The sequence below is a fragment of the Phacochoerus africanus genome, chromosome 1 (genome assembly GCF_016906955.1).
Source record: "Phacochoerus africanus isolate WHEZ1 chromosome 1, ROS_Pafr_v1, whole genome shotgun sequence".
Classification (NCBI taxonomy): Eukaryota; Metazoa; Chordata; class Mammalia; order Artiodactyla; family Suidae; genus Phacochoerus; species Phacochoerus africanus.
In genome coordinates this window covers 60,408,798-60,436,716 of record NC_062544.1, presented here as the reverse complement: position 1 = coordinate 60,436,716, position 27,919 = coordinate 60,408,798, and the positions used below count along the sequence as shown (strand labels likewise).

The following is a 27,919-nucleotide window of genomic DNA, read 5'->3' as shown; positions in this document are numbered from 1 at the left end:
TGGTAGAAACTTCTCAGCACATCTCTGAGTCTCTTTCAGGCTGAATTGAGGATATGAAGGATCTATTTTGCTAACACAAGTAGTGAGCATTTGAGAATGTCTTTTATCAAGCAAGTCTTCTCCACTTTCTTTTATTTTTCTTTCTTTTTTTGCTTTTTAGGGGTGCACCCATGGCATATGGAAGTTCCCAGGCTAAGGGCTGAATCTGAGCTGCAGCTGCCAGCTTGAATTAATCAACTGAGTTGAAGCTTATTGTCTTGCCTCTCTTCTCCTCATTCTAATTCAGAGAACTGTGGTGGCTTCTTTGATTCTGTGATGTAGATGGTACAAGTGGTCAGGGCAGAGAAGACAGTGGAATCTTGGCTGTGTGAGATTCCCTATCTCCACTTTACAGATGAGGATGCAGGGATTGAGGAGGGTGATTCTCAAGCCACAATGCACTCTGATTCTCCTGACACCCTGTTTAAGGTGCCTTCCATCTCCTCTGCTGATAATGATGCATGAACATGGGGATAAGATCTTGTTTCCCTGGCTCTTTACCTGTGTCCAAGCTCATGCGCAATTGTGAAAGCCAAGGGGAGTCCAGAATCTTCATTAATGTTACAACTCCGGTGAGGCTGGCACATTCCTGACAGGTGGGATAGACCCAGCGTCTCACAAGGGCGATTGACACCAGCACAGATGTCTTTTCTGAAAGCAGAGAACAGAGATGAGTAGGTACCCAAAGACACATCTGAAAAAAAAATCCTCCTGGAAAAAAAAGCTGCTTATTAATTCACATTCGATATGGTCTGTAAAGCGTGATTAAAATTGCTTTAGGAGTTCCCTGGTGGCTCAGCCAGTTAAAGATCTGGTGTTGTCACTGCAGTGGAGTGGTTTCAAACCCTGACCCAGGAACTTCTGGGTGCTGCAGGTGCAGCCAATAAATAAATAAGTAGATAAGTAATAAATTGTGAAAGTTTATGTGAATTAGGGAGCAATTTTGAATTCACTAGGATTATTCCGATTTTGCCACTTGATTATCGAATCCTATTAACACCTAAAAAATGCAGGAAAATATGGCAAATGTTTTGAGTTGTTTTTGCTCTTAATCTCAGGAGACCAAATTGTATTATTTGACCCCAAGAGAAGGATTTGATTGCAAATTAAAGTTAATTTGAACTTTTAAATAAAGAAGGGACAGCCAGCCGTGGCTGAAGATTTTAAATATGAAATGCCTTTTTGGTTACTGAGGTGCAGCTCAAAACCCATCTGAGAACTTTCACTCACTCAGGAGAAAGATCCAGAGATCAAATTAATGCTCTCTCCAGTCCCACTGCACTAAGTGTACTGCATAGGGGAGGGGATGGGGGCACAAAGACTCCCAGGATCTCACAAAATACTAGTTACATCTTTTAAATAAAAAAATGTGCTCCCAGATCCTGGTAAGGATCATTTCAGTTACTGACAAGAGTTTTGAAGAGTCATTAATTGGTCGTATGGTTTTCTTTAGTTCAAGGAGAGGTCTTTGCCAAGAATGACTAGCACAACTGCCAACAGGGTTCTGAGCTTTAGTTGGTTGCAGATCTTCAGCTCATGGGGTTTGTGTGGGCACCATTTCTGGTAACAAATGGTGTGCTTTTTGTGTCCATTGGGCCATGGAAAAGGTCCAGGCTCTGGGAACCCCTGTGAGTCTCCGTTTTCCAGGAGACAAGGGCTGAGATAATGGGAGAGGAGAAAGCAGCTTTCATCCCAGAGAATGCGCAGCAGACATGAATCCCCATCCCTCCTTGTGGTGGAGGTTGCTGGATAGTTCTGTTGGAGAGCTATGTTGGATCATGCAACACAATCACTCTAAATGATTTCTGAGTCAGTAGGAGTACTGACCAAACACTTTGCTTTTTTTTAAACATTTTTTTCAATTACCCAATGAATTTTATTACGTTTATAGGTGTACAACAATTACCACAACCAAATTTTATAGCATTTCCACCCCAAACCCTCTCCTACTGCTAGATTTACTTTTTAATATCTCATTTAAAAAAAAAAAAAACAACCCAAAAGAAAACGGTCAAGGTCTGCATGGAGCTGCTGGGAAAAGATGAATGATGCTCTTAGCTCATCTACCAGCCTTCACATTCTGATCAAGCAGAAAGTTGGGTCCCTTGACTAACTGTTTATTGAGTGCCTATTAAGTATCCAGCACTAAAGAAGAAAAAAGGGAATCACAAAAGGATTGTAAAATATGGTTATTGGAGGCAAGGAACTTAAATTTCCCAAAGGAGATCAGCCCCACCTCCATGATGCACTGGGCATAGTATTGGAGACAACACATCTTGGCATGCAGCCCCATCTCTTTGGTGCTCATGCCAAATTCACTTCTACTAAGTGTACCTCTGTAGAGAACTCTTGGGAAGGGGATGTCAGCATAGTCCTTGAGGGGTTAGCACAGTCTTACACCTCCCTCTTTCCTGAGCCTACCTATTTGGTCTACCTATTCAGACCAGAAGTTCTCAACAGGGGTGGATTTTGCTCCCCACATCCTCCTAGAAAACATCTGGCAATGTCTGGAGACAGTTTTGGTTGTCACAACTTGAAGGAGAGTGCCACTGGCATCACATGGATAGAGGCCAGGGATACTGTTAAATGCACTGCAAGGCACAGGACAGCCTCTTACAGCAAAGAATTAGCCAACCCAAAACATTAATAGTGTTGATGTTGAGGAATCCTGCTTCAAAACTTGAAATACTTTCTACAGTCTAGGAGCTGGTGAGCTTTAAACTAGAGCCCAATTCTAAGGAAGAAAAATTATAATAATAAAAAAAGAGAACAGATCCTTCATATTCTTATTGGGTAATATTTAAGAGTATGGATATTGGGGGTCCAACTAGCTAGAATTCAGTCCTAGCTGTCCTTGTTAAAAGTGGTGAGATTTGGGGTAGGTGATATAACTAAGCCTCAGTTTCTCCATCTGTAAAATAGGAATGATTGATAGGTGTGAACTATGAGCGTTGCTGTGGGGATTCAATGGAACCATGACCTTTCTAACAGATGTGGCACAGGGTCAGGCCAATGTCAAATACTCCCCAAATGCCAGCTATCATGAACTCACTCATGTCTCCAAGCGAGACTGAGAGGAAAAATTATTTCTGCTTTCAGGAAAAGAAGAGTCAGAGCTGAGACACAGCTGCCAGGTGGTGAATGCTGGTCCTGGAGTCCCAGGTTCTTCCCTATAGCCAGGTCATACCTAGACCGAAGTCTTCCCTGTGTCCCTTGCCTGAGTCCTCATGCTTCCTGGCTTTCTGCTGGCTCCTTAAGGCCTCTGTGCTTACATTCTATACCCACACCTACCTATTCCCCAGGGGAGCTATGGTCAACTCAGGTGTTATAAGTCCTAATGAACTGAATGCAATAGATTTATGCCACAGACTTATTTTGGAACATGTTTGCATTCAACCAAATTTTTGATACTATTGCTCAAAAGAGTGATTCTGATGATTGGAATTTCCGGTCGGGGTAAAGCAGACGTTTAGATAGGGTAGGGGCTGATTATTATCACTTATAGGCATCCTAGGCACTGGGAAAATCCTTTCAAAGTGACAGATGATGAGCCAAGATGTTCAGGGCACCCTGTCTTCCATGGGGACCACACATACACACACACACACACACACCATATGCCCCCAGGCCTTCCCTTGCCTGAAGTTCTCTGTGGCTGGAGGGCCCGGCCAAAGGGCTGCTTTCATCACACATCCTTGGATTTCAGGATGTCTCTGAATCTGCATAGGGCTGCCCAGTGAGAACTTACTTTCCCCTATAAATGTAAGAACTTCAATTGTCTAAATAAAATAGTGTCTGTTATGTAGTAGGTGTTCCATAAATATTTATCAAATCAGTGAGTAAACAGTCTTCCAAGAGCCTGGGTTGATCAGGGACTTCACTAGCTTTTCATAGCTATGCATCTTAGAAGGTTCGATGGTTCCTATTAGCACCAGGGTCAATCTGTTGTCAGAATAAAACAGTATTTTCATGAGGACACAAGGGAGGAGGATGCCAGCCAATCATACCGCCTATTCAGGGGAGGACCTTCTCCCTTTATTCTTCTTTGATATCAGCCAGAGATGGATTACAAGGAGGGCTGATTTCTGTAGAGATAGTTGCAGGTCTCCAAATTGGAGGAAATTTAATTTAAAAAAAATAAAATGAAAGGATGAAAAATCCCATGGTTAAGAATCACAGAAATTGAGAGTTCCCATTGTGGCTCAGCAGTAACAAATCCGACTAGTTTCCATGAGGATGCAGATTCGATCCCTGGCCTTGCTCAGTGGGTTCAGGATCTGGTGTTGCGGTGAGCTGTGGGGTAGGTCACAGACGCAGCTCAGATCTTGCAGTGCTGTGGCTGTGGTGTAGGCCGGTGGCTACAGCTCTGATTCAACCCCTAGCCTGGGAACTTCCATATGCTATGGGTGCAGCCCTAAAAAGGCTTTTTTCTTCGTTTATTGTTCAAAACAAACAAATAAAAGAATCACAGAAATCTTTAATGAGGATCTGCAAACAAGCTTCCTGTTTACAGAGCTGCCCCAAGAAGAGAATTTGAAAGATGAAACCATCCCTGGGACAGGAGAAAGGCGTGTGTTTTGCCAGCAGAGATGGTTTATTAACGCGAAGAGTCATGCCCATTTAGCAAGTTTGCTGGCTGCTCCCTTACTGGTATGAGAGTCAGGAGCCGCATTTTAAAACAACTAAGAGCAGCAAAGAGTAGAAGAATCTCATGGGTTTGAACACCCGGCAACCCTTTCACCTGCCAGCCCTCCCTGCCTGCAGCCCTGGCTTGTACGTAGTCTCTGGAGTACCTGGTGAGGAGGACAGCCACATCATGATGGGCAGGGTTGAGGTCACTCTTGGGATTGATGCTTTTCTGCCACTTACAAAAGCTGGACAGTGTCTTGTCTGCATGGTGAACTATTTTCAATCCTTGCTGGAGAAGGAAGAGGGAGAGATTGGCATGGGTGAGTTTGCTGTGGTCGGGCCCACCCACATTAGTCCCCAGCAGCAGCCAAGTGAGATGAGCTCTGGGTGGGGGTGCCAGACATCCTGCAGGAATTTGGGGAGGCCAATTTACTCCTCTGGGCCAACCCACTTTAAATACTATCATTCTCATGATGCCACCCAGAAGAATATAAAAGGGCGAACTGCAAGAATTACAGAAATTATCATCAGGACAAGTAGACCTTGAAGAAAAATTAAAAATATTATTAGCAATGGCCAACAGCTATTTGAAGTCCTATTTCTAATGGTTCTCCGCTTCCCAAGCCAATACAATTCCAAAGAGGCATTTTTTTTTTGTCTTTTTGTTATTTCTTGAGCCGCTCCTGGGGCATATGGAGGTTCCCAGGCTAGGGGTCTAATCGGAGCTGTAGCTGCTAGCCTACACCAGAGCCACAGCAATGCAGGATCCAAGCTGCGTCTGCAACCTACATCACAGCTCACGGCAACGCTGGATCCTTAACCCACTGAGCAAGGCCAGGGATCAAACCCGCAACCTCATGGTTCCTAGTTGGACTCATTAACCACTGAGCCACGACAGGAACTCCAAAGAGGCATTTTTAATTCTAATGCATAATGAAGAAATTTTCAACAAAAGGATTTTTCTTTTCATGGGGTATCCTGCAAGGAGCACTGGATGTTTCCATGCCCATGTTTCCATCTTGGTTTGACATTGGTGGGTGAGGGGAAGAGGGTGACATAATCTTTCCAGGCTTCTCACCAGGTGGGATAATTGACTGTCTGACAACAATAAGGAGGCTGGGGAAGATGCCTCCAGCCTGTAATTTCAAGGGCTGCTGAGTCATACCGATCTGGCCCACGGTTGCTACTGGAGATGGGAGGAGAGGGCTTCCTCCAAATTAACTGGATGAACACTTGTCAAATGGCAGGGGGAGAAAAAAGGGATCATCAGCCCTAAAGGGACTCCAGTTTCATTTGAATTTCTAAAGTAGAAATAGCTTTCCCTTGCCCTGTTCATTTGGAGTTTCTATAAAGAGCCATCCTTCATACAAGGTGGATTCTAAGTGGAGAATGACTACCCCTGCTGGCCCACTCTAATCTATCAGCCCGAGAACTTCAGGGAAGTCTCTACATCAAATTTTGAGCTTGTTTCTCCATATTTTGCATTTTTATAAGGTCCACATCTAAATCAGACAAGGTCTGAGGGGCTTCAGTTGCCCATTGGAGGTCCTCCTAGGTCCCCCCACCATGCGAATTGACTACCACAGATCACGTTCCTTTCATGAAAACACAGGTAGCTCATGGCTCATGAAAACTCACTGAACTCCTTAGAGTAAAGAATTTTATTCTTAAATAAAAGTAGCAAATTCATTATTTAAAAATCCTCATCATGGGAGTTCCCATTGTGGCTCAGCAGTAACGAACCTGCATCCTCAAGGGTTCCTGGCCTCGCTCAGTGGGTTAAGGATCTGGCATTGCTGTGAGCTGTGGTATAGGTTGCAGATGTGGCTCAGATCCCATGTTGCTGCGGCTGTGGCATAGGCCGTCAGCTGCAACTCTGATTAGATCGCTAGCCTGTGAACTGGGAACTTTTATATGCTGCAAATGTGGCCCTAAAAGGCAAAATAAAATAAATACAATAAAATAAAAATCCTCATCATTATATCATCTATTATATGATATATGGTGGAAGAGGAGTTTTGGGGAACTATACTATTCAACTAATCAAACTATAGTTAGCATAGTCACCCTACTGAAACAACCAGTCCACACACACCATAAAGAACTGGTCTGGTGGTGTGAATCATAAATGGAAAGGAAGAAAACAGAAGGAAATAAAAAGGGTAGGGGTAGAGGAAGGAAGGAAGGAAAAGGAGAAAAGGAAGGAAGGAAACCCTTCTTGATCATTTACTATGTGCCAGATACTTTCACATATATTCTCTTGTTTAATTTTTTTTTGTCTTTTGTCTTTTGTGTCTTTTTGTCTGTTGTTGTTGTTGTTGTTGCTATTTCTTGGGCCGCTCCCGCAGCATATGGAGATTCCCAGGCTAGGGGTCCAATCCGAGCTGTAGCCACCGGCCTATGCCAGAGCCACAGCAACGCAGGATCCGAGCCGCGTCTGCAACCTACACCACAGCTCAGGGCAACGCAGCGTCGGTAACCCACTGAGCAAGGCCAGGGACCGAACCCACAACCTCATGGTTCCTAGTCGGATTCGTTAACCACTGCGCCACGATGGGAACTCCTCTTGTTTAATTTAATCGCAAATTCTCAGCATTATTTGTAAAGCATGCATTGTTAGTTTCATTTTACAGTAAGAAGAAATTAAACCCCAGAGAAGTGAAGAACCAGCTGAAAGTCACTCAGGTGAGTTGCTGAATCAAAGACTGAGAACAGGGGGCTCCTAGGTGAAGCTGTGGTTCTAACTGGTGACCAGCCTCATTAGTTGATACCTTATTTCTCGCTCTTTCAGATGGGAAGGTAGGTCATCAAACAACACATCAACTACGATTATATTGCTTTGAGGTCTGTTTTTAACGCTACATTCATTCGTTTGGGGGTGAGGGGAAGGAAGTCTCTGAAAGATATTCATTAATTTAAAAACAATGGCTATGGAATGATAGAAACAATGCAGCTGATAAGGGCTTAATCTCTAAAATATACAAACAACTTATACAACTCAACATCAAGAAAAATCAACAACCCAAGTGAAAAATGGGCAAAAGAACTGAATAGACATTTCTCCAAAGAAGACATACAGATGGCCAACAAGCACATGAAAAAAATGCTCAACATCACTGATTATTAGAGAAGTGCAAATCAAAACTACTATGAAGTACCACCTCACACCAGTCAGAATAGCCATCATTAACAAGGCAACAAATAACAAATGCTGGAGAGGGTGTGGAGAAAAAGGAACCCTCCTGCACTGTTGATGGGAAGGTAAATTGGTACAACCTCTAAGGAAAACAGTATGGAGGTACCTCAGAAAACTAAATATAGAACTACCATATCACCCAGCAATCCCACTCTTGGGCATATATCTAGACAAAACTTTCCTTGAAAAAGACACATGCACCCACATGTTCACTGCAGCACTACTCACAATAGCCAAGACATGGAAACAACCTAAATGTCCATTGACAAATGAATGGATTAAGACGATGTGGTATATATACACAATGGAATACTACTCAGCCATAAAAAAGAACAAAATGATGCCATTTGCAGAAACTTGGATGGAACCAAAGACTCTCATACTAAGAGAAATAAGCCAGAAAGAGAAAGACAAATACCACATGATATCACTTGTATCTGGAATCTAATATACGGCACAAATGAACCTTTCCACAAAAAAGAAACTCATGACATGGAGAACTGAATTGTGGTTGCCAAGGGGGCAGGGGAGGGAATGTCATGGATTGGGAGTTTGGGGTTAAAAGATGCATTTGGTTAACTACAGCATTTGAATTGGATAAGCAATGAGATCCTGCTAGAAAGCACTGGGAACTATATCTAGTCACTTGTGATGGAACATGATGGAGGATAATGTGAAAAAAAGAATATGTGTGTGTGTGTGTGTGTGTGTGTGTGTGTGTGTGTGTGTGTGTGTGTATGACTGGGTCACTGCTGTACAGTAGAACTTGACAGAACACTGTAAATCAACTATAATGGAAAAAATAAAAATCATAATGAAAGATTTTAAAAATAAAAAGAATGGTATTTTGCATCATTCCAAAGAAAACAAAATGAAAGTGTTATTTTTTTTAGATTTCTAACAAAACATGTACTCTGTATCTGGAAAATTACGAAATGCTGAGGAAAGACATGAGCCTTGATCTAAACTTCACATTATACAATAATTATCTCAAGATGGATCATAGACTGAAAGGTAAAATGTAAAACAATAAAATTAAAAAAAAAATCATAGGAGAAAATCTTGAGTGGTGAGGGCTAGGCAAAGTGTTCAGAGACTGGATACTAATAAGATGATCCAGAAAAGGAAAAATTGTAAACCTGGACTTCATCAAAATGAAAAGCTTTTGCTCTGAGAGAAACCTTGTGAAGAGAATGAAAAGATGGGCTACAGAGTGGGAGGAAGTATTTGTAAGCCACAGAGCTGTCAAGACTTCTGCGTACAAAATATAAGGATTTCTCAAAGCTCAGTAATAAAAGAATAATTAGAAAACAGGCAAAAAACATGAAGAGACATTTCACTGACGAGGACATACATGTGGCGGTTAAGCACAATGAAAAGGTATTCAACCTCATTAGCCATCAGAGAATTGCAAATTAAAGCCACAATGAGATACTACCACATGCTTAGCAAAATGACTAAAATTTTTAAAAGTGAGAGCACTCAAACAATGGTAAAGATGTGGTAAAACTGGGCCACGTGTATCCTGCTGGTAAGAATGTAAAATAGGAGGTGAGAATTTCCAGGAAAATCTACTCAGTAGTTTGTAATAACCTATATGGGGAAAAAGAATGGATATATTTATATGCACTGATCTACTTCGCTGTACACAGGAAACAAATACAACATTGTAAAATCAACTATACTTTTTTTTTTTGTCTTTTTAGGGCTGTACCTATGGCATATGGGAAGTTCCCAGGTTAGGAGTCCTATCAGAGCTGCAGCTTCCAGCCTGTGCCACAGTCACAGCAACACAGGATCCCAGCTGCATCTGCGACCTACACTGCAGCTCACAGCAACACTGGATCCTTAACCCATTGAGCGAGGCCAGGGATCAAACCCACATCCTCTGGGATACTAGTTGGGTTCGTTACCACTAAGCCATGCTGGGAACTCATGAAGTCAACTATACTTATAAAACAAAATTTGAAAAAAAGAATGTACAATATTCCAGCCACTATGGAAAACAGCAGCTTCTTAAAAAATTAAATATACAACCACCATAGGACCCAGTAAGTGCATTCCTGGACACTTGTCCCAGAGGAATGAAGACTTATGCTCGCACAAAATCCTGTGGTGGAATGTTTACAGCAGCTTCATGCATGATAGCAAAAGACTGGGAACAGTCCACATGTCCCTTGGTGAGTGCCCGGTTAAATAAACTGGTCTGTACCATGGAAGCTGACTCAGGACTAAAAAGGAACAAACTCTCAAGACCCACAGCTTGGATGGATCTCAAGGGAATTAGGCTGAAGGAAAGAAATGCAATCTCAAGAGGTTACGCAGTGCACGATTCCATTTATATAATATTCCCGATAGGATGACATTACAGCGGATGGCGAGCAGGGCTTTCCAGGAGTGAGGTGGGTGGGTAGAGGGAGGTACAAAAGGGGGGCCTGAGCGATTTTTGTAAGGGAACTGCTCTGTGCTTTAGGGAAGGTCATAGAGATCTGCACATGTTAAAACTGCATGAAACTAAATATAAACACACACACACACTCCAACTAGTGCTTGTAGAGCTGGTGAACTCAGAATAAGGCAGATGGCTTGTATGAATATCAATGTATTGGTTCTAATATTGTACCAAAGTGGTGCAAGATGTCATCACGGAGGGAAACTGGATGAGGGATATAAGGGATTTTCATACTATTTCTGCCTGTGATCCTACAGTCACCTCAAAAAAATTTCTTTTTGGAGTTCCCGTAGTGGTGCAGTGGTTAATGAATCCGACTAGGAACCATGAGGTTGCGGGTTTGATCCCTGGCCTTGCTCAGTGGGTTAAGGATCTGGCATTGCCGTGAGCTATGGTGTAGGTCGCAGACGCGGCTTGGATCCCGAGTTGCTGTGGCTCTGGTGTAGGCTGGCGGCTACAGCTCCGATTAGACCCCTAGCCTGGGAACCTCCATATGCCACGGGAGTGGCCCAAGAAATGGCAAAAAAAAGACAAAAAAAATTTCTTTTTAATATCTTAAAAATAATAGATGGTCTGGATCAAGTTTGGAGGGTTGCCACAGAGGTCTTATAAACCACTTCTCGGTGGGCGTCTATGTGGGTTACTTACTAATTAGTTATCCATGAGATCCCACAGTTTTGAATCAAAGGGCATGTATAATTTTTCACATGGGTTACAGGGTAGGAAAAGGCCACACACCACACACTCACACACCTATTTAAACAGCCCTGGATATAAAAGCTTGTTAAGAGGCGAGGTGGCCACACAGGCAGAAGCAGATGGAGCCCATCTGGGATGTTCCCCTTTGGCTCATGGTCCCTGGTGGGGCCATGCAGCTCAAGGCAGGATAGCGCCAGATTAGAAAAACTCCACTTTTTGCTTCGATATTGTCCTTTTCATCATTGACTGGACTCACTATTTTGGAAGAACTTACATAACCAATCTGCATGTGTCTGTGTGAGGAGAAGTGAATGTTTACAAACATCCCCTCTCCCTGATTTCTGAGCCAAATTCAGTGTCAACAAGGACACAGCTTTATCGCCACGCAGAAAGAAGTCATTTCCCAGATGTTGCAGCAGAAAACTCTGCCTCCAATTTTTCCGTCATGACTATGAGCCTAATTCCCTGAACAACATTAGGAATTATAAATCCAGTTCTCTCATTTAGACAGTGAGGAAATAGCAGCCAGAGAGGAGTGTACATCAGCCAAGTCACAGCAGGCTTTGGCAGAGCAGGGTTGTGATGCCAGGTTTCCAGCTGCTAGTCCAAGACTGGTGGTTTCCAAACTATTGAAGTCTTCTCTAAACTTTTTGCTTTGAACAATTGGAAAGATTTAGTATTTTGTCTACCAATCATTATTGCTTATCTATCTCCCCCTTCTCACCCCCCAAACAGACACAGGCAGAGACCCTGTACTTCCGAGATCTCCAGCTCCCCATCCTCCTCTTACTCTCTGACTATTTCTCGGGCTCTTTTATGGGCCCTTCTTCCTCTGCCCTCCTTCTGGTTCATTGCTTAGCTCACTCCCAATCACAGTTACATTTTGGGCGATCACCTATGTGCTATTAACGCTCAAGTCTGTATCTCATTCCAAAGCTTTCTTGGAGTTCAAACTCATGCACCCAAATCTCTTGATGGACACCCTCTTCTAGATGGCATGAGGTACCCCCAACCCAGCATCCCTGAAATCCTTTCTCCCCATGGTAACCTGTTGTTCTTTCTGGATCCTCTTTGTTACAGGAACCACCACCAACCCAGTGTCCTCCTATTGGTCTCTTCTCTCTCCTTATTCATCATCCCAATGTGTCATCATGTGCTGCTACCTTGACCTCCTCTCCATCTTTACCCCCAACTGCCCTTGCTCAAACCCTCATCATTTGAAGCTTGGATTGATTCTTGAAGTGTCTCTTAGCTGTTCTCCTTCTTTCTTCTCTTTAAATCCAAACTTCTTGCCATTGCCAGGTCAATCTAGCTGACACCCAAGGCTGGCCATATCACCATGAAAGACTCCAGACCCTCCCAAGTCTAGCCTCCAGGAAGTCTTCCCTTCATTGCAACCTCACAGTTTATGTTCCAGCAACATTCAAACGGCTCATATTATCATTTCCTTTACCCTACACACATTATTTGTCTCTTTGCTTTTGTCAGGCTGCTTCCTCTACCTAGAATGCCCCCCTCTTCTCTCTCTTCCCCTTTAACTTACTGGACATCCATTAATTCTTTAAGACTCAGTCGGGGCATTTCCAGGAAGTCTTCCTGCCCCCAGCCTGGAGTAGTTTGCTACAAATCTATCTTGTGTACCCTGGCTCATAGCCCTTGCTGCACTAGGTTAAGATATTTAAATTGCAGGCTTGTTTCCTCCTTAGTTCCTCCAGAGCAAGGACTGCTGTTTATTCCTCTCCTTATCTCAGGCCCTGCACACAGCTTGGCATTCACAGGATACTGACCAAGCAGACAATGCTCATCACCTCTCAAGGAATGGAGAGAGAAGGTGACGAATGTTTCCATTAAGCCAGACAAAAGTGCAGATTCTGTGCTAGAGAAGTTTTTTGTTTTTTTGCTTGGGTGGTTTGTTTTTTTTTTTTTTTGGCCGTACCTATGGCATATGGAGGTTCCTAGGCTAAAGGTCAAATTGGAGCTATAGCTGCTGGCCTAAACCACAGCCACAGCAATGTGGGATTGGAGCTGCATCTGTGACCTACACAACAGCTCACGGCAACGCCGGATCCTTAACCTACTGAGCAAGGGCAGGGATCGAACCTGCGTCCTCATGGATGCTAATCAGGTTTGTTTCTACTGAGCCATGACAGGAACTCTTTTTTTTGTGTGTGTTTGTGTGTGGGAGAAGTTTTGCAGTCAATCCATTAATGAGTCAAGATCTGACTAGAGAAAAGGAAGGTAAGAGGCCAGAAATTTAAGGATGAAGCAGAAAATAATCATTCTGGTGCCTGTAATCACAACTGTCAGGAGACAATTTTACAGGGGTCTCTTATCTTCACCTTTTTTGGGTTTTTTGCTGTTTTTTTTCTTGTAGTTGATTTCTAGTCTTATAGCATTATGGTTGGAGAAAATGCATGGGATAATTTCAACTTTTAAAAATTTACCTAAGCTTGCTCTGTGGCCCAAGATGTGATCTATCCTGGAGAATGTTCCCTGTGCACTTGAGAAGAATATATATTCTGCTGCTTTGGAGTGGAATCTTCTAACAATATCAGTTAAATCTAGCTGGTCCAGGGAGTCATTTAAGGCCTGTGTTTCCTTGCTGATTCTCTGTCTGGGTGCTCTCTCCCTTGATGTCCTTGATGTAAGTGGGGTATTAAAGTCCCCCACTATTATTGTGTTGCTGATTGTCACCTCTTCTGAACAAAGGCCCTGACAGCTTTTTGTATCATATGACCTTCATGTTTGTATCTGTCCTTCTTGTCCCCTAGGTTCCATAGGACAGATACAAACATGAAGGTCATATGATATGTGTGCTGGGAGTCATAATGTCCTTTGTCTCTGACCCACAAGTCTTATGTCTTCTCCCATCACTGCATCCATGAAGGTAGGGCAGGATACACTGCAAGAGGAGGGAAGTCTAAGACCCTCCAGGGTTCTCGACAGGAATGAGGAGGAGGATGGAGAACAGGTGATGGAGCAACGCTGTCAAGGTGGAACCATCTAAATATATGGGCCAGGGCTGCATGGTTGTTGAGATGTTCCAGCATCAGGATGAGGGGGAAGGAGGGAAACAGGCAAAGGAGCTGCTTGTAAAGAGATGTTAACAGAGGGGATTCTTGGAGTTTCCGTCATGGCTCAGTGGTTAACGAATCTGACTGGGAACCATGAGGTTTCGCGTTCGATCCCTGGCCTTGCTCAGTGGGTTAAGGATCCGGCGTCATCATGAGCTGTGGTGTAGGTTGCAGACGAGGCTCGGATCCCGCGTTGCTGTGGCGCTGGCGTAGGCCAGCGGCTACAGCTCTGATTAGACCCCAGCCTGGGAACCTCCATATGTCATATGCTGCTCCGGCCCAAGAAAAATGGCAAAAAAAGCCAAAACCAACCAAACAAACAAACAAAAACAGAGGGGATCTTAACATGCCAATGTTTTTATAAGAGCAATTCTGGAACAACCTGGGGGATAGCCAGGGATGAGTGATGCAATAAAATTTATATTTAAGGCAGGACAAGAACAAAGCAAACATTAAATTCTCTCCCTGTGTTTGCCTGGGCCTCTGTGCCCCTCCCTAATGAGCAGTGCACGCATCTGCATAATGACTTAACCAGAGCTCCCCAGAACGGGAGTGCCTGCCCGACTATGAAGATCCATTTTGTCTTTCCTCTGATGCTAGTAACGTGGCTTCTTAAAAGAACAGCATCCTTTCCCAGCTCTGTAGGGAGCATGGGGCCTTACTGCTCACTTTGTACCTGCTTGCCTAGATTCTGGATCCTTGGTGAACTTGTTGTAACATATCAGTATATCATTTTGATATACGATCAAAAGGGAATGTTTGTCTCGAAAAATGTATATGATTGTGCCTCCAGCTTCTAACAGGCAGGACAGTTCTCAGAGCTTTCTGAGTGTCTGCTTTCTGGGTCATAATCCTCAGTTTGGCTCAAATAAAATTCCCTTTTTTCCCCTCTTAACTTGATAGGTAATTGAATTTTCATCAATAAGAAAAAAAAAAGTTAGGGCCTGAAGTCTATCCCCAAATCTTGCTTTGCTTTTTTCCTTATTGCCTTTGTCAGTTCATCTTAGAGCCAAAGCAAGTGAAATTAACCGAGTTGCTGGTCATTTGTAACTGGGTACGTTGCCCCTGTGTTGAATTCTACAATATAGGGCATTTAACACAAGGTCAGTGACAACTCACTACTTTTCTGCTGGATGCTGTGACTCTTCCAGGAAGTTTTAATTGAGCTCAACTTTTTTCAGCTCCCTCAGCCTCTTTATCTCAAAGTCTCATAAGAGGTCAAGTTCAAGAAACACTCACTTGGTTTCTTGAAGGCAGCTGATCACGGGTGCCTTGGTGAGCATCATTAGCTTTGTGTCAATACCACACAGCCCTAAATATACACAAGATACAAAGGAGCTTCCCAGAGATCATGCTGGTTATGCCATGAATAAGGAGAAACTTGTACTAAACATTTCCTATAAAGCATCCTCATCATTATGTGAGCTTGTCAAAACAAAGCCCTATCCACATGAATTTTTCCTATTTCCTCTATAAACAGAAATAGATTTCGCTTTTTGTTCTGTCATCATTTTGTCTCACATCATTTTCTCCAGTGAGTCCCATTCACATCCAACATTCTCTTTCCTATTTATTTCTATTCATTTGAGTATGTGACCTGATTGGACAGGGAGGTGACCTAGAGGAAATCAGCCACGGCTCACAGAAATGGTCCCAAGAGGGAGTGAGAAAATGATTTTTCAAGAACATGGCTTTCATTGTAAATTGTTCTCTTTGTAAATTCTCTCTTCATAATGAAAAAAAAAAAAAACATATATTGATTTCCTTGAGAATTTGTGATTCAATGCAAATCTGATCATGCTCTGCTTGCCAGGCTTAGGTTCCTGAAAGAATGTGAAGAGGCAGAGATGAGAAAAGTGGTAAAAAGTTTAATCTGAAAACTTTCCGTGTGTCAAGGAATAGCCCATCTGACTATCAGAGGAAGAGACTCTGGATTTTATTTTTAAAGTGATGAATATCTGGAGTTCCCGTCATGGTGCGGCAGAAACAAATCTAACTAGGAACCATGAGGTTGCAGGTTCCATCCCTGGCCTCGCTCAGTGGGTCAAGAATCCAGCATTGCCATGAGCTAGGTGTAGGTTACAGATGTGGCTTGGATCTGGCATTGCTGTGGCTGTGGTGCAGGCCGGCAGCTGCAGCTCCGATTAGACCCCTGGCCTGGGAACCTCCATATGCTGTGGGTACGGCCTTAAAAAGACAAAAAGACAAATAAATAAATAAAGTGATGAGTGTCCAAGTTCATTGCCAATATTGTTGACATTTCTCTTGAAAAAGCAGCAGTTCTATAAGTTATTACAGACCCACAAATCACCCTGCGCTCAGAGGAACTCACCAGCCTGAATCTCCAAATTTAATAAGGCTTTTAACTCCAGAGTTTCATAGAAGTGAACCTATAACAGAATCACTCCAAGACCAAGAGAAATTTTCTGTGAAAAGAGTCACCTCCTTCCTGTCTGTCAGCCTTACTGCCACCTCTTCCAGCCAGCCTGACACCCTCAGGCTCCGGCCCTCCATGGCACAGTGACCTGGGGCCCACCTGGTTGGCTTTATCCCAACTTACTCCCATCCCAGTTTTGCCTCTATCCTGTTCTTAAAAGAAGTTTCCCACTTCTTATGATCCTTATCTTGTCTTTTACATTTTTTATTTTCCATCAAGGACTTTGGTACAGTTTCCTCATTCATGAAATGAGTATAAATAGTAACAAGTTTCTGGAGTTCCCGTCGTGGCTCAGTGGTTAACGAATCTGACTAGGAACCATGAGGCTGCAGGTTTGATCCCTGGTCTTGCTCATTGGGTTAAGGATCTGGCATTGCCATGAGCTGTCGTGTGGGTCACAGACGAGGCTTGGATCTTGCATTGCTGTGGCTCTGATTAGACCCCTAGCCTGGGAACCTCTATATGCCATGGGAGTGGCCCTAGGGAAAAAAAAATGCAAAAAGACAAAAAAAAAATAGTAACAAGTTTCCAAGGTTATTGTGGAACCTAAATAATGACAATGACAATGATAAGAATAAGAAAGATCCTGACAAGTGACATGGATGGAGTAACTTCTACAAACCGGATACTATGCTACAACCTTAATTAACATGTTTGATTCTCACAGCAAACCTAGGAAGTAAATACTCTTTACCAAATGAAGAAGTGGAGGCACGAAAAAGTTAAATAACCTGCTGAAGGTTATATGGCTAGAAAGAGGGGGGAGAACTATAAATCAGTGCTCGCCACAATGTCAACTCCTTACAAGAGGAGGAAGGAAAGGGGCAATGGGATCCCTAACCCCTGGCCCCAAAGTGGAGCAGGGAAGCCACCAAATGAATTGGTCTAGAGAAATGGAAAGGGGAGGAGGCCAAGTTTGTGTCCAAATCCTGGAGGGAGCATAGAAGTTCAAAGGACAAAATTTGGGTCATAAAGTGAAAATAAGAACTTAACTCAGGGTTGCATGGAGACAGGATAGGAGTGAGAGCAAGTCAGTTAATCTCTAAAGCAACTCTGATTTCTTGACCCCCAATGTCTTAATATTCTTGACAAGTCTTTGCAGCTTATGGTTATGTGCACCTGAGTTTCCATTGGTCTGAAATATGACCTTTTATTCTTTGAGATGCCTTCAGGATGCTCCAAAGCAAGTATCAGACTACCTTAATTTATTCTCAATATGTGATGAAAATCTACAATGGTTTTTACATGGTGGTAACGAACAAAGAGAAACTATTGTATGTATGTAGATTAACCACCAAGTATCTTGAACCCACAACAGAAAATGAAGTCCAAAATGGTGTGAGTTGTTGGGTATGATTTAGAATAAGAAAGATAAGAATTAAAGAAAGTCATTGATGCTAGGAATTCCAATGAATGGATAAAGAAAATGTGGTACATATATACAATGGAATATTACTCAGCCATAAAAATGAATGGAATAATGCCATTTGCAGTAACATGGATGGACCTAAAGATTATCATACTGAGTGAAGTAAGTCAGACAAAGACAAACACCATGCAATATTACTTATATGTGGAATCTAAGATATCACACAAATGAACTTATCTACAAAACCGGAAGAGACTCACAGACAGAGAAAACAGACTTGTGGTTGCCAAGGGGGAGGATGTCAGAGAGGGAAGGATTGAGAGTTTGGAATTAGCAGATGCAAACTTGTATACAAATGATGGATAAACAACAAGATCATACTGTACAGCCCAGGGACTTATATTCACGATCCTACGATAAACCAAAGAGGAAACAAATATGAAAAGGAATGTATACATATATAATTGAGTCGCTTTGCTATACAGCAGAAATTAACACAACAGTGTAAATCAATTATACTTCAATAATTTTTTTAAAAAGAAATCAGATGAGTGGTTGGCAGGAGCTGGCGGGGAGAAGAAAGTGAATAGTTGCTTGATGGATAGGGATTTCCTTTGGGATGATGTTCTGAAACTAGCAGTGATGGTTGCAAAACACTGTAAATGCTACTGGGTTGTATATTGCAAAATGACAAATTTTACAGTTTACATACGCACACACACACACACACATATTTATGACAATAAAAGAATTAAGAAAAAAATTAAGGGAGCTCCCATTGTGGCACAGGGGAAATGAATCCGACTAGTATCCAGGAGGATGTGGGTTTGATCCCTGGCCTTGCTCAGTGGGTCAGTGATCCAGCATTGTCATGAGCTGTGGTGTAGGTTGCAGACACAGCTCAGATCTTGAGCTGCTGTGGCTGTGGTGTAGGCTAGCAGCTGTAACTCTGATTCCACCCCTAGCCTGGGAACTTCCATATGCCATGGGTGTGGCCCTAAAAAGCAAAAAAAAAAAAAAAAAAAAAAAAAAGAAAGAAAGAGAGAAAGAAAGAAAGAATCAAGTCTTTGATGGATGAGACCTACCTCAGTGTCCCCATCTAATGCCACTTCCCACAGAGCCCCAGGGCCATCTCTTTAATGCCTTTCTCTCCATTTCAACCCTCGGTTTGGAATCATCCAGAGGCTTCCACAGGATTAGATCCAAATCCCTTCATGGGGCCACAGGTTTGTCATAACTTGGCCATGGCTGACCCCTGACTGCTGGCCTCACTCATTCACTCCTTCTCTTATCTGTTATGTGCCAGTAGGGCTATATGGTGAGCAGCAGCAGACCCAGCTTCTGCCCTTAAGTCTTACATACTAACAGAAGAAAGGGCGCCAGGTAAAGAGATGTAAGGTTACAACTGGGATATATATGAGTTTACGAAGGAGAAACACACAGTGTTGTGGGGCATATGTAATAGAATATTACTGGGCATGGACATCAAAGAAGACTTGCCCAGCAAAGCGACACTGGAGCTGAGATCTGGGGATTAAAGTGTTAACTAAGTGAAGACAAGAAGGAAGACAGTCCAGGCAATAACAAGACCAGTGGCAGGAGGAAGCATGATGAATAGACAGCTATCACTCTAGTCCAAGAGCACGGGGGTGTGGTAAGAGATGAGAGAGGGAATCAAGACAACACTGGATTGCTTTAAACCAGGAATGGGGTTCAGAAAGGGGCGTCAGGAGAGCAGAGATGATCAGACTATCATTCTGAGATCTTCTTGGCTGTAATGAGACAACGAGATTGAAAGGAATCTAAGCAAACCAGAAAGTATATACAAGAAAAGCTTAGGAAGAGATATCCTGGATTAAAGTGATATAAATGGAGCTGATCAGAGAAAATTGGCAGTACCTGATGATGGTGTGGATATGGGTGAAGTGGAGAGAAGGAGGCCTTCTGGGTCTTTGGTGCCTACAACTGGAAGGATACTGATGTCATGCACAGAGATAGGCAACACTGGAACAAGAGCAGGGGTGAATGGAGGTAGGCAGATTTTAATTGGCTGTGAGGCTCAGCCCCTCATAGGTAAAGTGCTAGTTTAAGCACTAAAGCTTTTGTCCTTATTTCCAGGTCCTTCTACCTCCATGTCCTTCCTCACTGTTAATTTCTTCTCCTCTAAAACCCAGCTTAGACATCCAAGTATCCTGCCTTATCCCAGGTACTCTTTTGCTTTTTTTCATAGTGATGGAAATTTCTATTTGCAGTGTTCTGTTTTGTGCCTTTGTGCCCAAGACCCTAAGCACCCCAGAATCAGGAGATAGGCCTTAGATTCATTTTTGTACCCTCAGTGGCTAGCACGGCATCTCACATACAGTTGATGGACCGTGATTTGAGTCTCATTTAAAGATGAAGAAAAAAGGCAGGATGGAGCAATGATGTGATTTTCTCAGAGTTCCCTGCATGATGATGACAAAGTTAGGACTAGAATTCAGGTCTCTTTGCCCAAGAGCAGTCACCTCCCAACACCTCACACTGTGTTTTCTGCCCGTGGCTGCCACCCTGATGTTAATTAAGGGCTGGAATCATTGCCGTTTGTTGTTGTTGGGGCTGCTCATTCATCAACAATGTGAAGAATCACTTGAGTCATTATCTGAGAATCAAGAAAATGAGAACTGTGAATTGCAGCTCTCCAAAGAGCTAACAATCCTGTTGTCAAGTTATGAACCTTGTACCACTTGGAGATTTTATAGAAGCTTAAATGAGGAAGATATTTGACAAGTGAAGGAAGGAAGCAATGGCTTTTTTTTTCTTTTCTTTTCTTTCTGCAGCACATCATTTTTGTCTCGTTGCACTTCCAAAATGAGAATGGGAAGAAAAAAAAACAACATAATTGTGATGGGGTCAGAGAGGTAATGGCCAATCAAGTTCTTTCAAAGGATTCCACTGGCAGCAAGACTTTGATGGCACTGTTTCCTGGGAATGGAGAGTTGCAGAGTTATAAAAGGCGCATTCCACAGAAGCTGCAGTGTGAGCTCCTATTAGTGCCACTGTTGGGACTGCAGAAGGTAAAGGATTCGCCTTCCCACAGCCAGAAGAACCTTCCTTATTTCCCCTCTGTGGGTAAGCATGCACCGATGCTAGGCCATTACACAATAATGAAAATTTGTCCTCCAAGGTATCAAAGTATAATTTCCAAAAAGTTCAAAACATAATTCTCATACAAACATATAGTGAGCACATGTTCAAGATAGATTTAACGCGCTAATAAGGAGACAGGCAAGATGGCAAAGCTGGTTCAAAGACAGATGTGTGAAACTGATGCAACTAGAGTAGGTAAAAAAAAGAATGCTAAATTAAATACACAATTATGTAATGTTCCACAGACCAATAAAACCATAATCTTTGGAGTTATCGTCTCTGCTGGATACAAATTATTTCCAAATTTACAAATTATTTCCATCTCTGCTGGACAAAACCCATTTGTACATTATGAGTTTTCTGCATGTTAACACCTAACTTTACCACAGCAAGGCCCTAACCAATGGTAAAAAATAATCATAGTTATGTTCCCCATAGAGTTAGGTAGGTCATGTTAGATATTGAGATGACATAGAGTTTTTGCTTTGCCTGGTTTCTAAGCTCTAAATGTTCTTAACAAAAGGTTCTTGGGAAGGGATACCCAAAGTCTTGAATGACTAGAGGAAGTGGGGGTGGTAGGGGAGAGAAGAAAGAAAAGGGATCCAGGCTCCAGAAATCATTGTTTTAAAATCTTCTTTGTGGAGGCTTCTGCTCCGAAAACAATAAACCCTGCCTTGAGCCTTTTGACCTCTGGGCTCTTGTTGATGGAGATTTGAATGATGCCTTTCTTCACTTATCTCAGCCCCTGGTAAAGGGCTATAAATTGCAAAGTCGTTTCAGCAGGTTGGCTGGTTCACTCCTTCATTAAATTTCACTCTGTTTATTCATTTATTCATTCATTCATGCCCAAGCACTGTGTTAGGTGCTGGAGATAAAGCCGAGAATAAAGAATTTAGTTTGTGCACTCATAGGATTCACATTCTGATGGTGGCTGAGCTAAACAAAAAAAAGAGTAAACAAATGCACATAATATTAATGAAATGTGAGAGCAGTATTAGTGAAATAAGAACAGTAAGTGGGACCAGCTTGATAAGTAGGTTGGTCGTTGAGACCTCTCTGAGGAGGTGGCATTTAAACAAAAGCCTGAGAGGTGACAAGGTGCCCACCATGAGCAGAGACAGGGGAAGAGTGTTTCAGGCATTGAGAACCTCAAACGCAGAGGCCAAGAGGCTGACAAGTGTCTCGTGTGTTCTTGAACCTATCCGAAGGCCAGTGCAAAGGCAGAGAGTGACATCAGGAAAAATTGGGAAGGTGGATGGAGGTCTGACCATGAAAGTCTCTGCAGGACATAGTAAGAAATGTTGACATTGTCCTAAAAAACATAAATCTATTAGTTTTGTGCAGTGGTGAAACTCAATTTGTATTTAAAACTGCCATTCTAACTGCTACATAGAGACTGGATTATGGTTAGGGGTCAGGGCATGAAATAGGAAGAACATTTGGGATTTTGCCGAGGTGATTTAGGAAGGGTACCATGAGGCTGAAAGCAACACAATGACTGTGGAGGTGCTCAACAGTGGGTGATTTTGCGATGTATTTTTGAAGGTAGGAGCACTGTAGGGATTCCTGTGTAACGTGGAAGATAAGAAAAGAAGGAAACAAGAAAGACTTCCAGGCTTAAGCAATAGTGCAGAATAGCACTATTTACTGAGATGGTTGTGATGGAGGCTTGGGGAATGACAGGAGGAAGAATTGAGATGATTTGGGCAGGGAGTGACCAATAATTCCATTACTCAGTTTCCAAGTTCGAGTGGACTAAGACACATCCAACATGTCAAGTAAGCAACTGGACAGGAGTCTGGAGCTTAAGTAGGAGGTCTGGGCTTGAGATACCAATTGAGTCTCAGCATACAGATGTTCTGTAAGACTCTGAAGATAGATGAAATCCCCAAGTAAAAATGCAGAGAGACGAGTGGGCCCAGACCTGAGAGACATGTATTACTGTGCAGGAGATAAATAAACAGTATAAAAGGTTCCATATTTCCATGTCCCTCCTAACGTTTACTGAAACCAGCCAGCCATAACATGATTTAGTCTATTTCCACTCTGGAATACTCTTAGTCACTGTGGTCCATCTGATTTTCGAGTTACTGGAGACGAAAACAGATGGTTCCAAGAACATACATACATCTTGGAAATGTTCTCCATCTCCCACTTGCCATCACTGAATTCCCAAGAAAATAACACAGATGCACTTCTAAATATCTGTCTGGTAACTTCTTTCTTATCCCTCAAGAGATCTTCGAAGAAAAGAGGTAGGAATTATGAGGATCCAGGTCAGAAGAGAATTTATTCCTTACCTCTTCTTCTTCAAGTAGAATGAGCCGGACCACGACAATGTGAATCGCGTTGCCAATGCTTGGGTTATGGAACAACCCAGTGACCTAGAGTTGGAAATGGAAACCATTAGCCTCATGTGAACAGATAACAGATGAGTGCTGGTGGAGAGAAAAAAAACAGAACCGTAATGCACTTTAAATTATTCCTTATCTTATAGGTCAGGAATTTTTGGTAGAGTGCAAAGAAGAGTTGGATATGCCCGTGTGGGAAAGCAGAAAACATCAATAATGGAAAGCAAACATCATCAAAAGAGAAGCTTAAAATCAGGGGTCATTAACTTTATTCCAATTCTAACTCCAACTACCTTGAAGAAATCATGTTCTAGTCCTTTGCCTCAGTTTATTCATTTGCGAACTAGCATAAATCAGTGAGGGGGAAAAATCATACTAAAATGACAGAGTCACTTGATAAAAACTCGTAGAAAATATTCATGATAAATTATAAGTTTTCACAGGATACATGTTTTTAGGAGAAAGACTAGTTTGTTCTGAATTTCCATCCTTAATTATTTAGGCAGGGAATATATTTATAATGATCAATATATTTTAAAATAGGATTACATCTGTATTAATTTTTATTAATAAAATGAATATGACCACAAGTGATTAAATAAAATATATTTTAAAATATAAATACACTTAAAAATATAATATTTATACACATATATAAATATAAACAATATAAAATGCATACATAGAAATGTATTTATAAATATAAATATAAATAAATATTTAATATATACATGAAAAGGACCCAAAAAAAGTCTTTTCTTTCTTATTTTGGGGGTGGAGGACATCTCACAATGGTTATTCACAGCTGCCCCTTTCCCCACGCGGTCTGCCATACCATGTTCATGATGGTGAGGATGTAGGATTCCACATTCTCGCTCCCGTGGTACTCAATCATCTTTGTGTCAGCCACCACCAGCGTCTCCACCCACCTCTCCTTGCTGATGGAACGCCGAGAAAGGCTTCTGCTTGGCGAGTTGCTCCTCTCCCACTTCTCCCGCTGCAGCTCTTGCTTCTGGGAGGTGCCAAGACTGTCTAAACATTGACCAGAAGATAGTGGGTTTATTCCCCCTCTCTCCCACATGACTGACTTCTGTTTATGAAGATGCAAGGATGTAAGCTTATGTTTAATGATGTGTGAATGCAATGCTCTGATCTGTATCACTGAAATGGAAGGAGAGGTCAATTTAAATGAATATGACTATGATAAGTGAAGGAGGTTCAAAAGTACTGCTTTAAAACAACCATTACCTATTTCATTAAATAGGTCCCTCATTATTATAAAGATATTATAATCAAGAATGGGAACTCTCTCTTTCTTCTCCTTCTTTTCCTCCTCTAAATTACTCAGTGCTTACTGAATGCAAGGCAGAGTACCAGGTTTAAAATGCCAAGTTGTTTATCCTCATGGACACCTGAGGTACACTTCCATCTCCATTTTGCAAATGTGGAACCTGATGCTCAAAGAGCCTGGTTGAATAACTTCCTCAAAGTCACACAGCCCAGATGATCCAGGATTTTCTATGCCTTACAATCATGCATTTTCATATACACCACACTGTGTTCCACAGAATAAACATGTATCAAAGTGCGGAACAGGAAAGCTGGAAAAGTTGCATGTGGTTCAGGACAGCCTACTTCAAGAAGGTGTAAATACAGCTAGAAAACATCAAGAGAAGGAAGGCCAGTAAAATTCTCAAGATGACTAACAGGTTTCAGTATGGAAAATATTTAATACATGAGGATCATAGTTTGGAAGGCAAAACCCAAAGGAGAGGCTATAGAATCATCAAGAGAATTGGAATCATTCTCAAACTCCCAGAAGTTTGAGAAGAACCTCCTTGAAACTTGAAAGAGGTCTATTTAAAAGCAAAATAAGAATAAGGTGCTACTTTACACATTGGGAAGCTTAACCCAAGCAGTGGTCAAGTTGAAAAGGAGTCAATGGCCCAGAATGGCTTATAGAGTTGACATAAAATGAATTTTACCTAAAGAGTAAGTAAGGAAAGAAGGCTTCCTGGGCTGATGGAGAAGCAGAATCTCAGTCTTTGAAGATTTCTATCAGGAAGACAGCCACACACCTCCTACCTTCTCTCAGCAGCAGCCCGGACCCCTGAGGTTACATTTATTCAAATTTGTCCAAAGTCTCATAGCTAATAAGCAGCAGATGAGCATTTGAAATGAGTTAGCCTGAATCTCATTTAGATTGATGGCTTGGAGCTGGGGGTGGGATTCCTGGGCATCGTGTGCTTGGAAAGTGGAAGAAGAATGTCTTAAGTCTGATAGGGTCTAGATGGCTTGTCCACTGCTGACAACTATTCACTCCTCACCCCTTTGGGCCTGGCATGAACCACTTCCTCAATGAGCCATTTGCAGGTCCCAGGATCATGGGCAAATGTTCTCATCACCCCCAACCCCATCCCCATATAATGAGAAACAGAACTAAACTCTTACTTTAACATTTAATCATGGAACGAACCCTTTCTTCAAACAAAAACTGTACAACAAGATGCAACGAGCAAGGAAAAGAAAGTGGCTGTGATCACTGGGATATGGCAGATGGCCCTGAGGGGCTTTCCACAGGGCATAGCTTTAAACCACCAGATGACACCATCTCTCTGGGACCTTTCAACCCTGGTGTTGTCTGAGTTGAACAAACATACCTTTCCATTAACCGCACAATTGTCAGCAGTTTGCTGCTATCACCCACTTGCAACCAGATCCCCTCCTTGGCAGAACACCGTGGGCCTTTCCCAACAGAGCTGAATGTCAGTGTGTGGGCCATATCCTTTAGGGACAATGGCTGACCTGCCAGAGGTGACTATCTCTTCAGGCTGGCTTTGGGTAGATTGGAAACGCCTCGGCTAGGAAGCTCATTTTAATTAAGAAGAAGTTTACTTCATTCACTTGGGAACCAAAAAGATTTTTGCACTTAGGTAATGGACTAACCATCTCTCAAAACTGGCCACTCTATTAAAGTGAAAACAGCTGTCCTTTTTCAAACAAATGAGGCTACATGAATCTAAGTTATAGATGGCAAAAGCCATCTTGAATTACACCCCAGGTTTAGGGGTGACAAAAAGGAGAAGCACCTGAAAAAATGAAAATGAAATATGCTCTCCAAGGGCTGACTGGTCTTGCTTTACGAAGCCCTCACTTCATTCAGAACCTGCCAAAAAAAGAAAAAGAAAAAAAAGAAAGAAAGAAAGAAAAAGAAAATGAAAGAAAAGAAAGGCAATGACAGACCATTTTGGAAATGTGAAACTTCCCCAAATAAAAACATAATTAAAGTAAAAATAAAAGGGAGGCTTTAAGATCTCGTTCAGGAGTCAATCAGATGAGAATTTATAAAACAACTTAATCCATTGTTATTTTAAATTATCAATGTCACTCATTACTAATACTTGGAACACTAAGGAATTCCACTGGTTTGAGATCTAATTCCACACTCTTTCTTTCCCTTCCTCATCTTCTGAGAGAAATGTTCTGGTGCATTTCTTATAATGAAGACCAGATGTGAAGGAGGCAGCTGGGGGCAGAAGGAAGACCAAGAAAAACTGAAGAATCAACAAAGTGGATCATGAGCCCCAGCATGCTTAAGCATTGATAGAATTCTGATGGCACATTTTCCTCAGCTTCTTGACTGAGGGATTGGTGAATAACTCCGGGACCTTCACACTTCACCCAGGGCACTGTGAGAGGCTTCTGATAGGCTCTAAGTCCTCAGTGGTGAGCTCTCCTTTTCTGAAGGTTATCATAAAGAATTTACTCCTGCACAGTTAACCTTTTCATGTATGGTAGGGAATTCTACCAGCCTATTAAAAATGAACTATGTTGTGAATCTCCAGGTGTGGAATTTGGTACCCTGTTTCCCAAGCTTTCTTGACCTTGCAACTCATTGTTTTCAGAGCTCTTATTAATACCTAGCGTTCCATGGCACATCACTTGGGAAATACAGCCTTAAGGAAGACAAGCTCAAGGAGGATTAGATTAAATGACTGTTAAAGCCTCTTCAAATGACAAGAATCTGCCATTCTAAGATTATCTGCATAAAAGTAAAGAAAAAAACTCCTTGTCCAGGAGCTACAGAGTGAGAACAGAAACCCAGGTTTCTCTAAGTAGCTTATGCTTTCCTCTTCATTCTTTTTTTTTTTTTTCAAGGCTGCACCTGCAGCATATGGAAGTTCCCCAGGCTAGGGGTTGAATTGGAGCTGCAGCTGCTGGCATATACCACGGCCATGGCAACACCAGATATGAGCTGCATCTGTGACCTCTGCTACAACTTGCAGCAATTCTAGATCTTTAACCCACTGAGTGAAGCCTGGGATTGAACCTGCCTCCTCACAGAGACAACATTGGGTCCTTAACCCACTCAATTACAATGGGAACTCTATCTTCTTAGGTCTTAATGAAAGTTCATGTGCTGATGGGCCAGAAAGACCTATTACATAAGTAGAGCCACTGAGGCAGTGGGAGAGGGGGTCTCCTGGAGAATGGAGCTCTCTTCCATCTGTAGGGATATGGGTGATGGACCAGCATGGGGCCATCTT

At 42.3% G+C, this 27,919-nt stretch overlaps 1 protein-coding gene across 1 annotated transcript in view; it reads right to left on the bottom strand.

The window, feature by feature from the left end:
* Positions 1 to 27,919, bottom strand: part of ADAMTS12 (ADAM metallopeptidase with thrombospondin type 1 motif 12) — a 371,922-nt gene that overhangs the window by 140,502 nt on the left and 203,501 nt on the right. Inside the window, exons 4-7 of the mRNA XM_047767431.1 lie at positions 24,208 to 24,404; positions 23,322 to 23,405; positions 4,833 to 4,957; positions 541 to 690 (exon numbers count right to left, since the gene is read on the bottom strand). Of these exons, the coding sequence (XP_047623387.1) occupies positions 541 to 690; positions 4,833 to 4,957; positions 23,322 to 23,405; positions 24,208 to 24,404 (556 nt within the window). The remainder of the gene's footprint in view (positions 1 to 540; positions 691 to 4,832; positions 4,958 to 23,321; positions 23,406 to 24,207; positions 24,405 to 27,919) is intronic.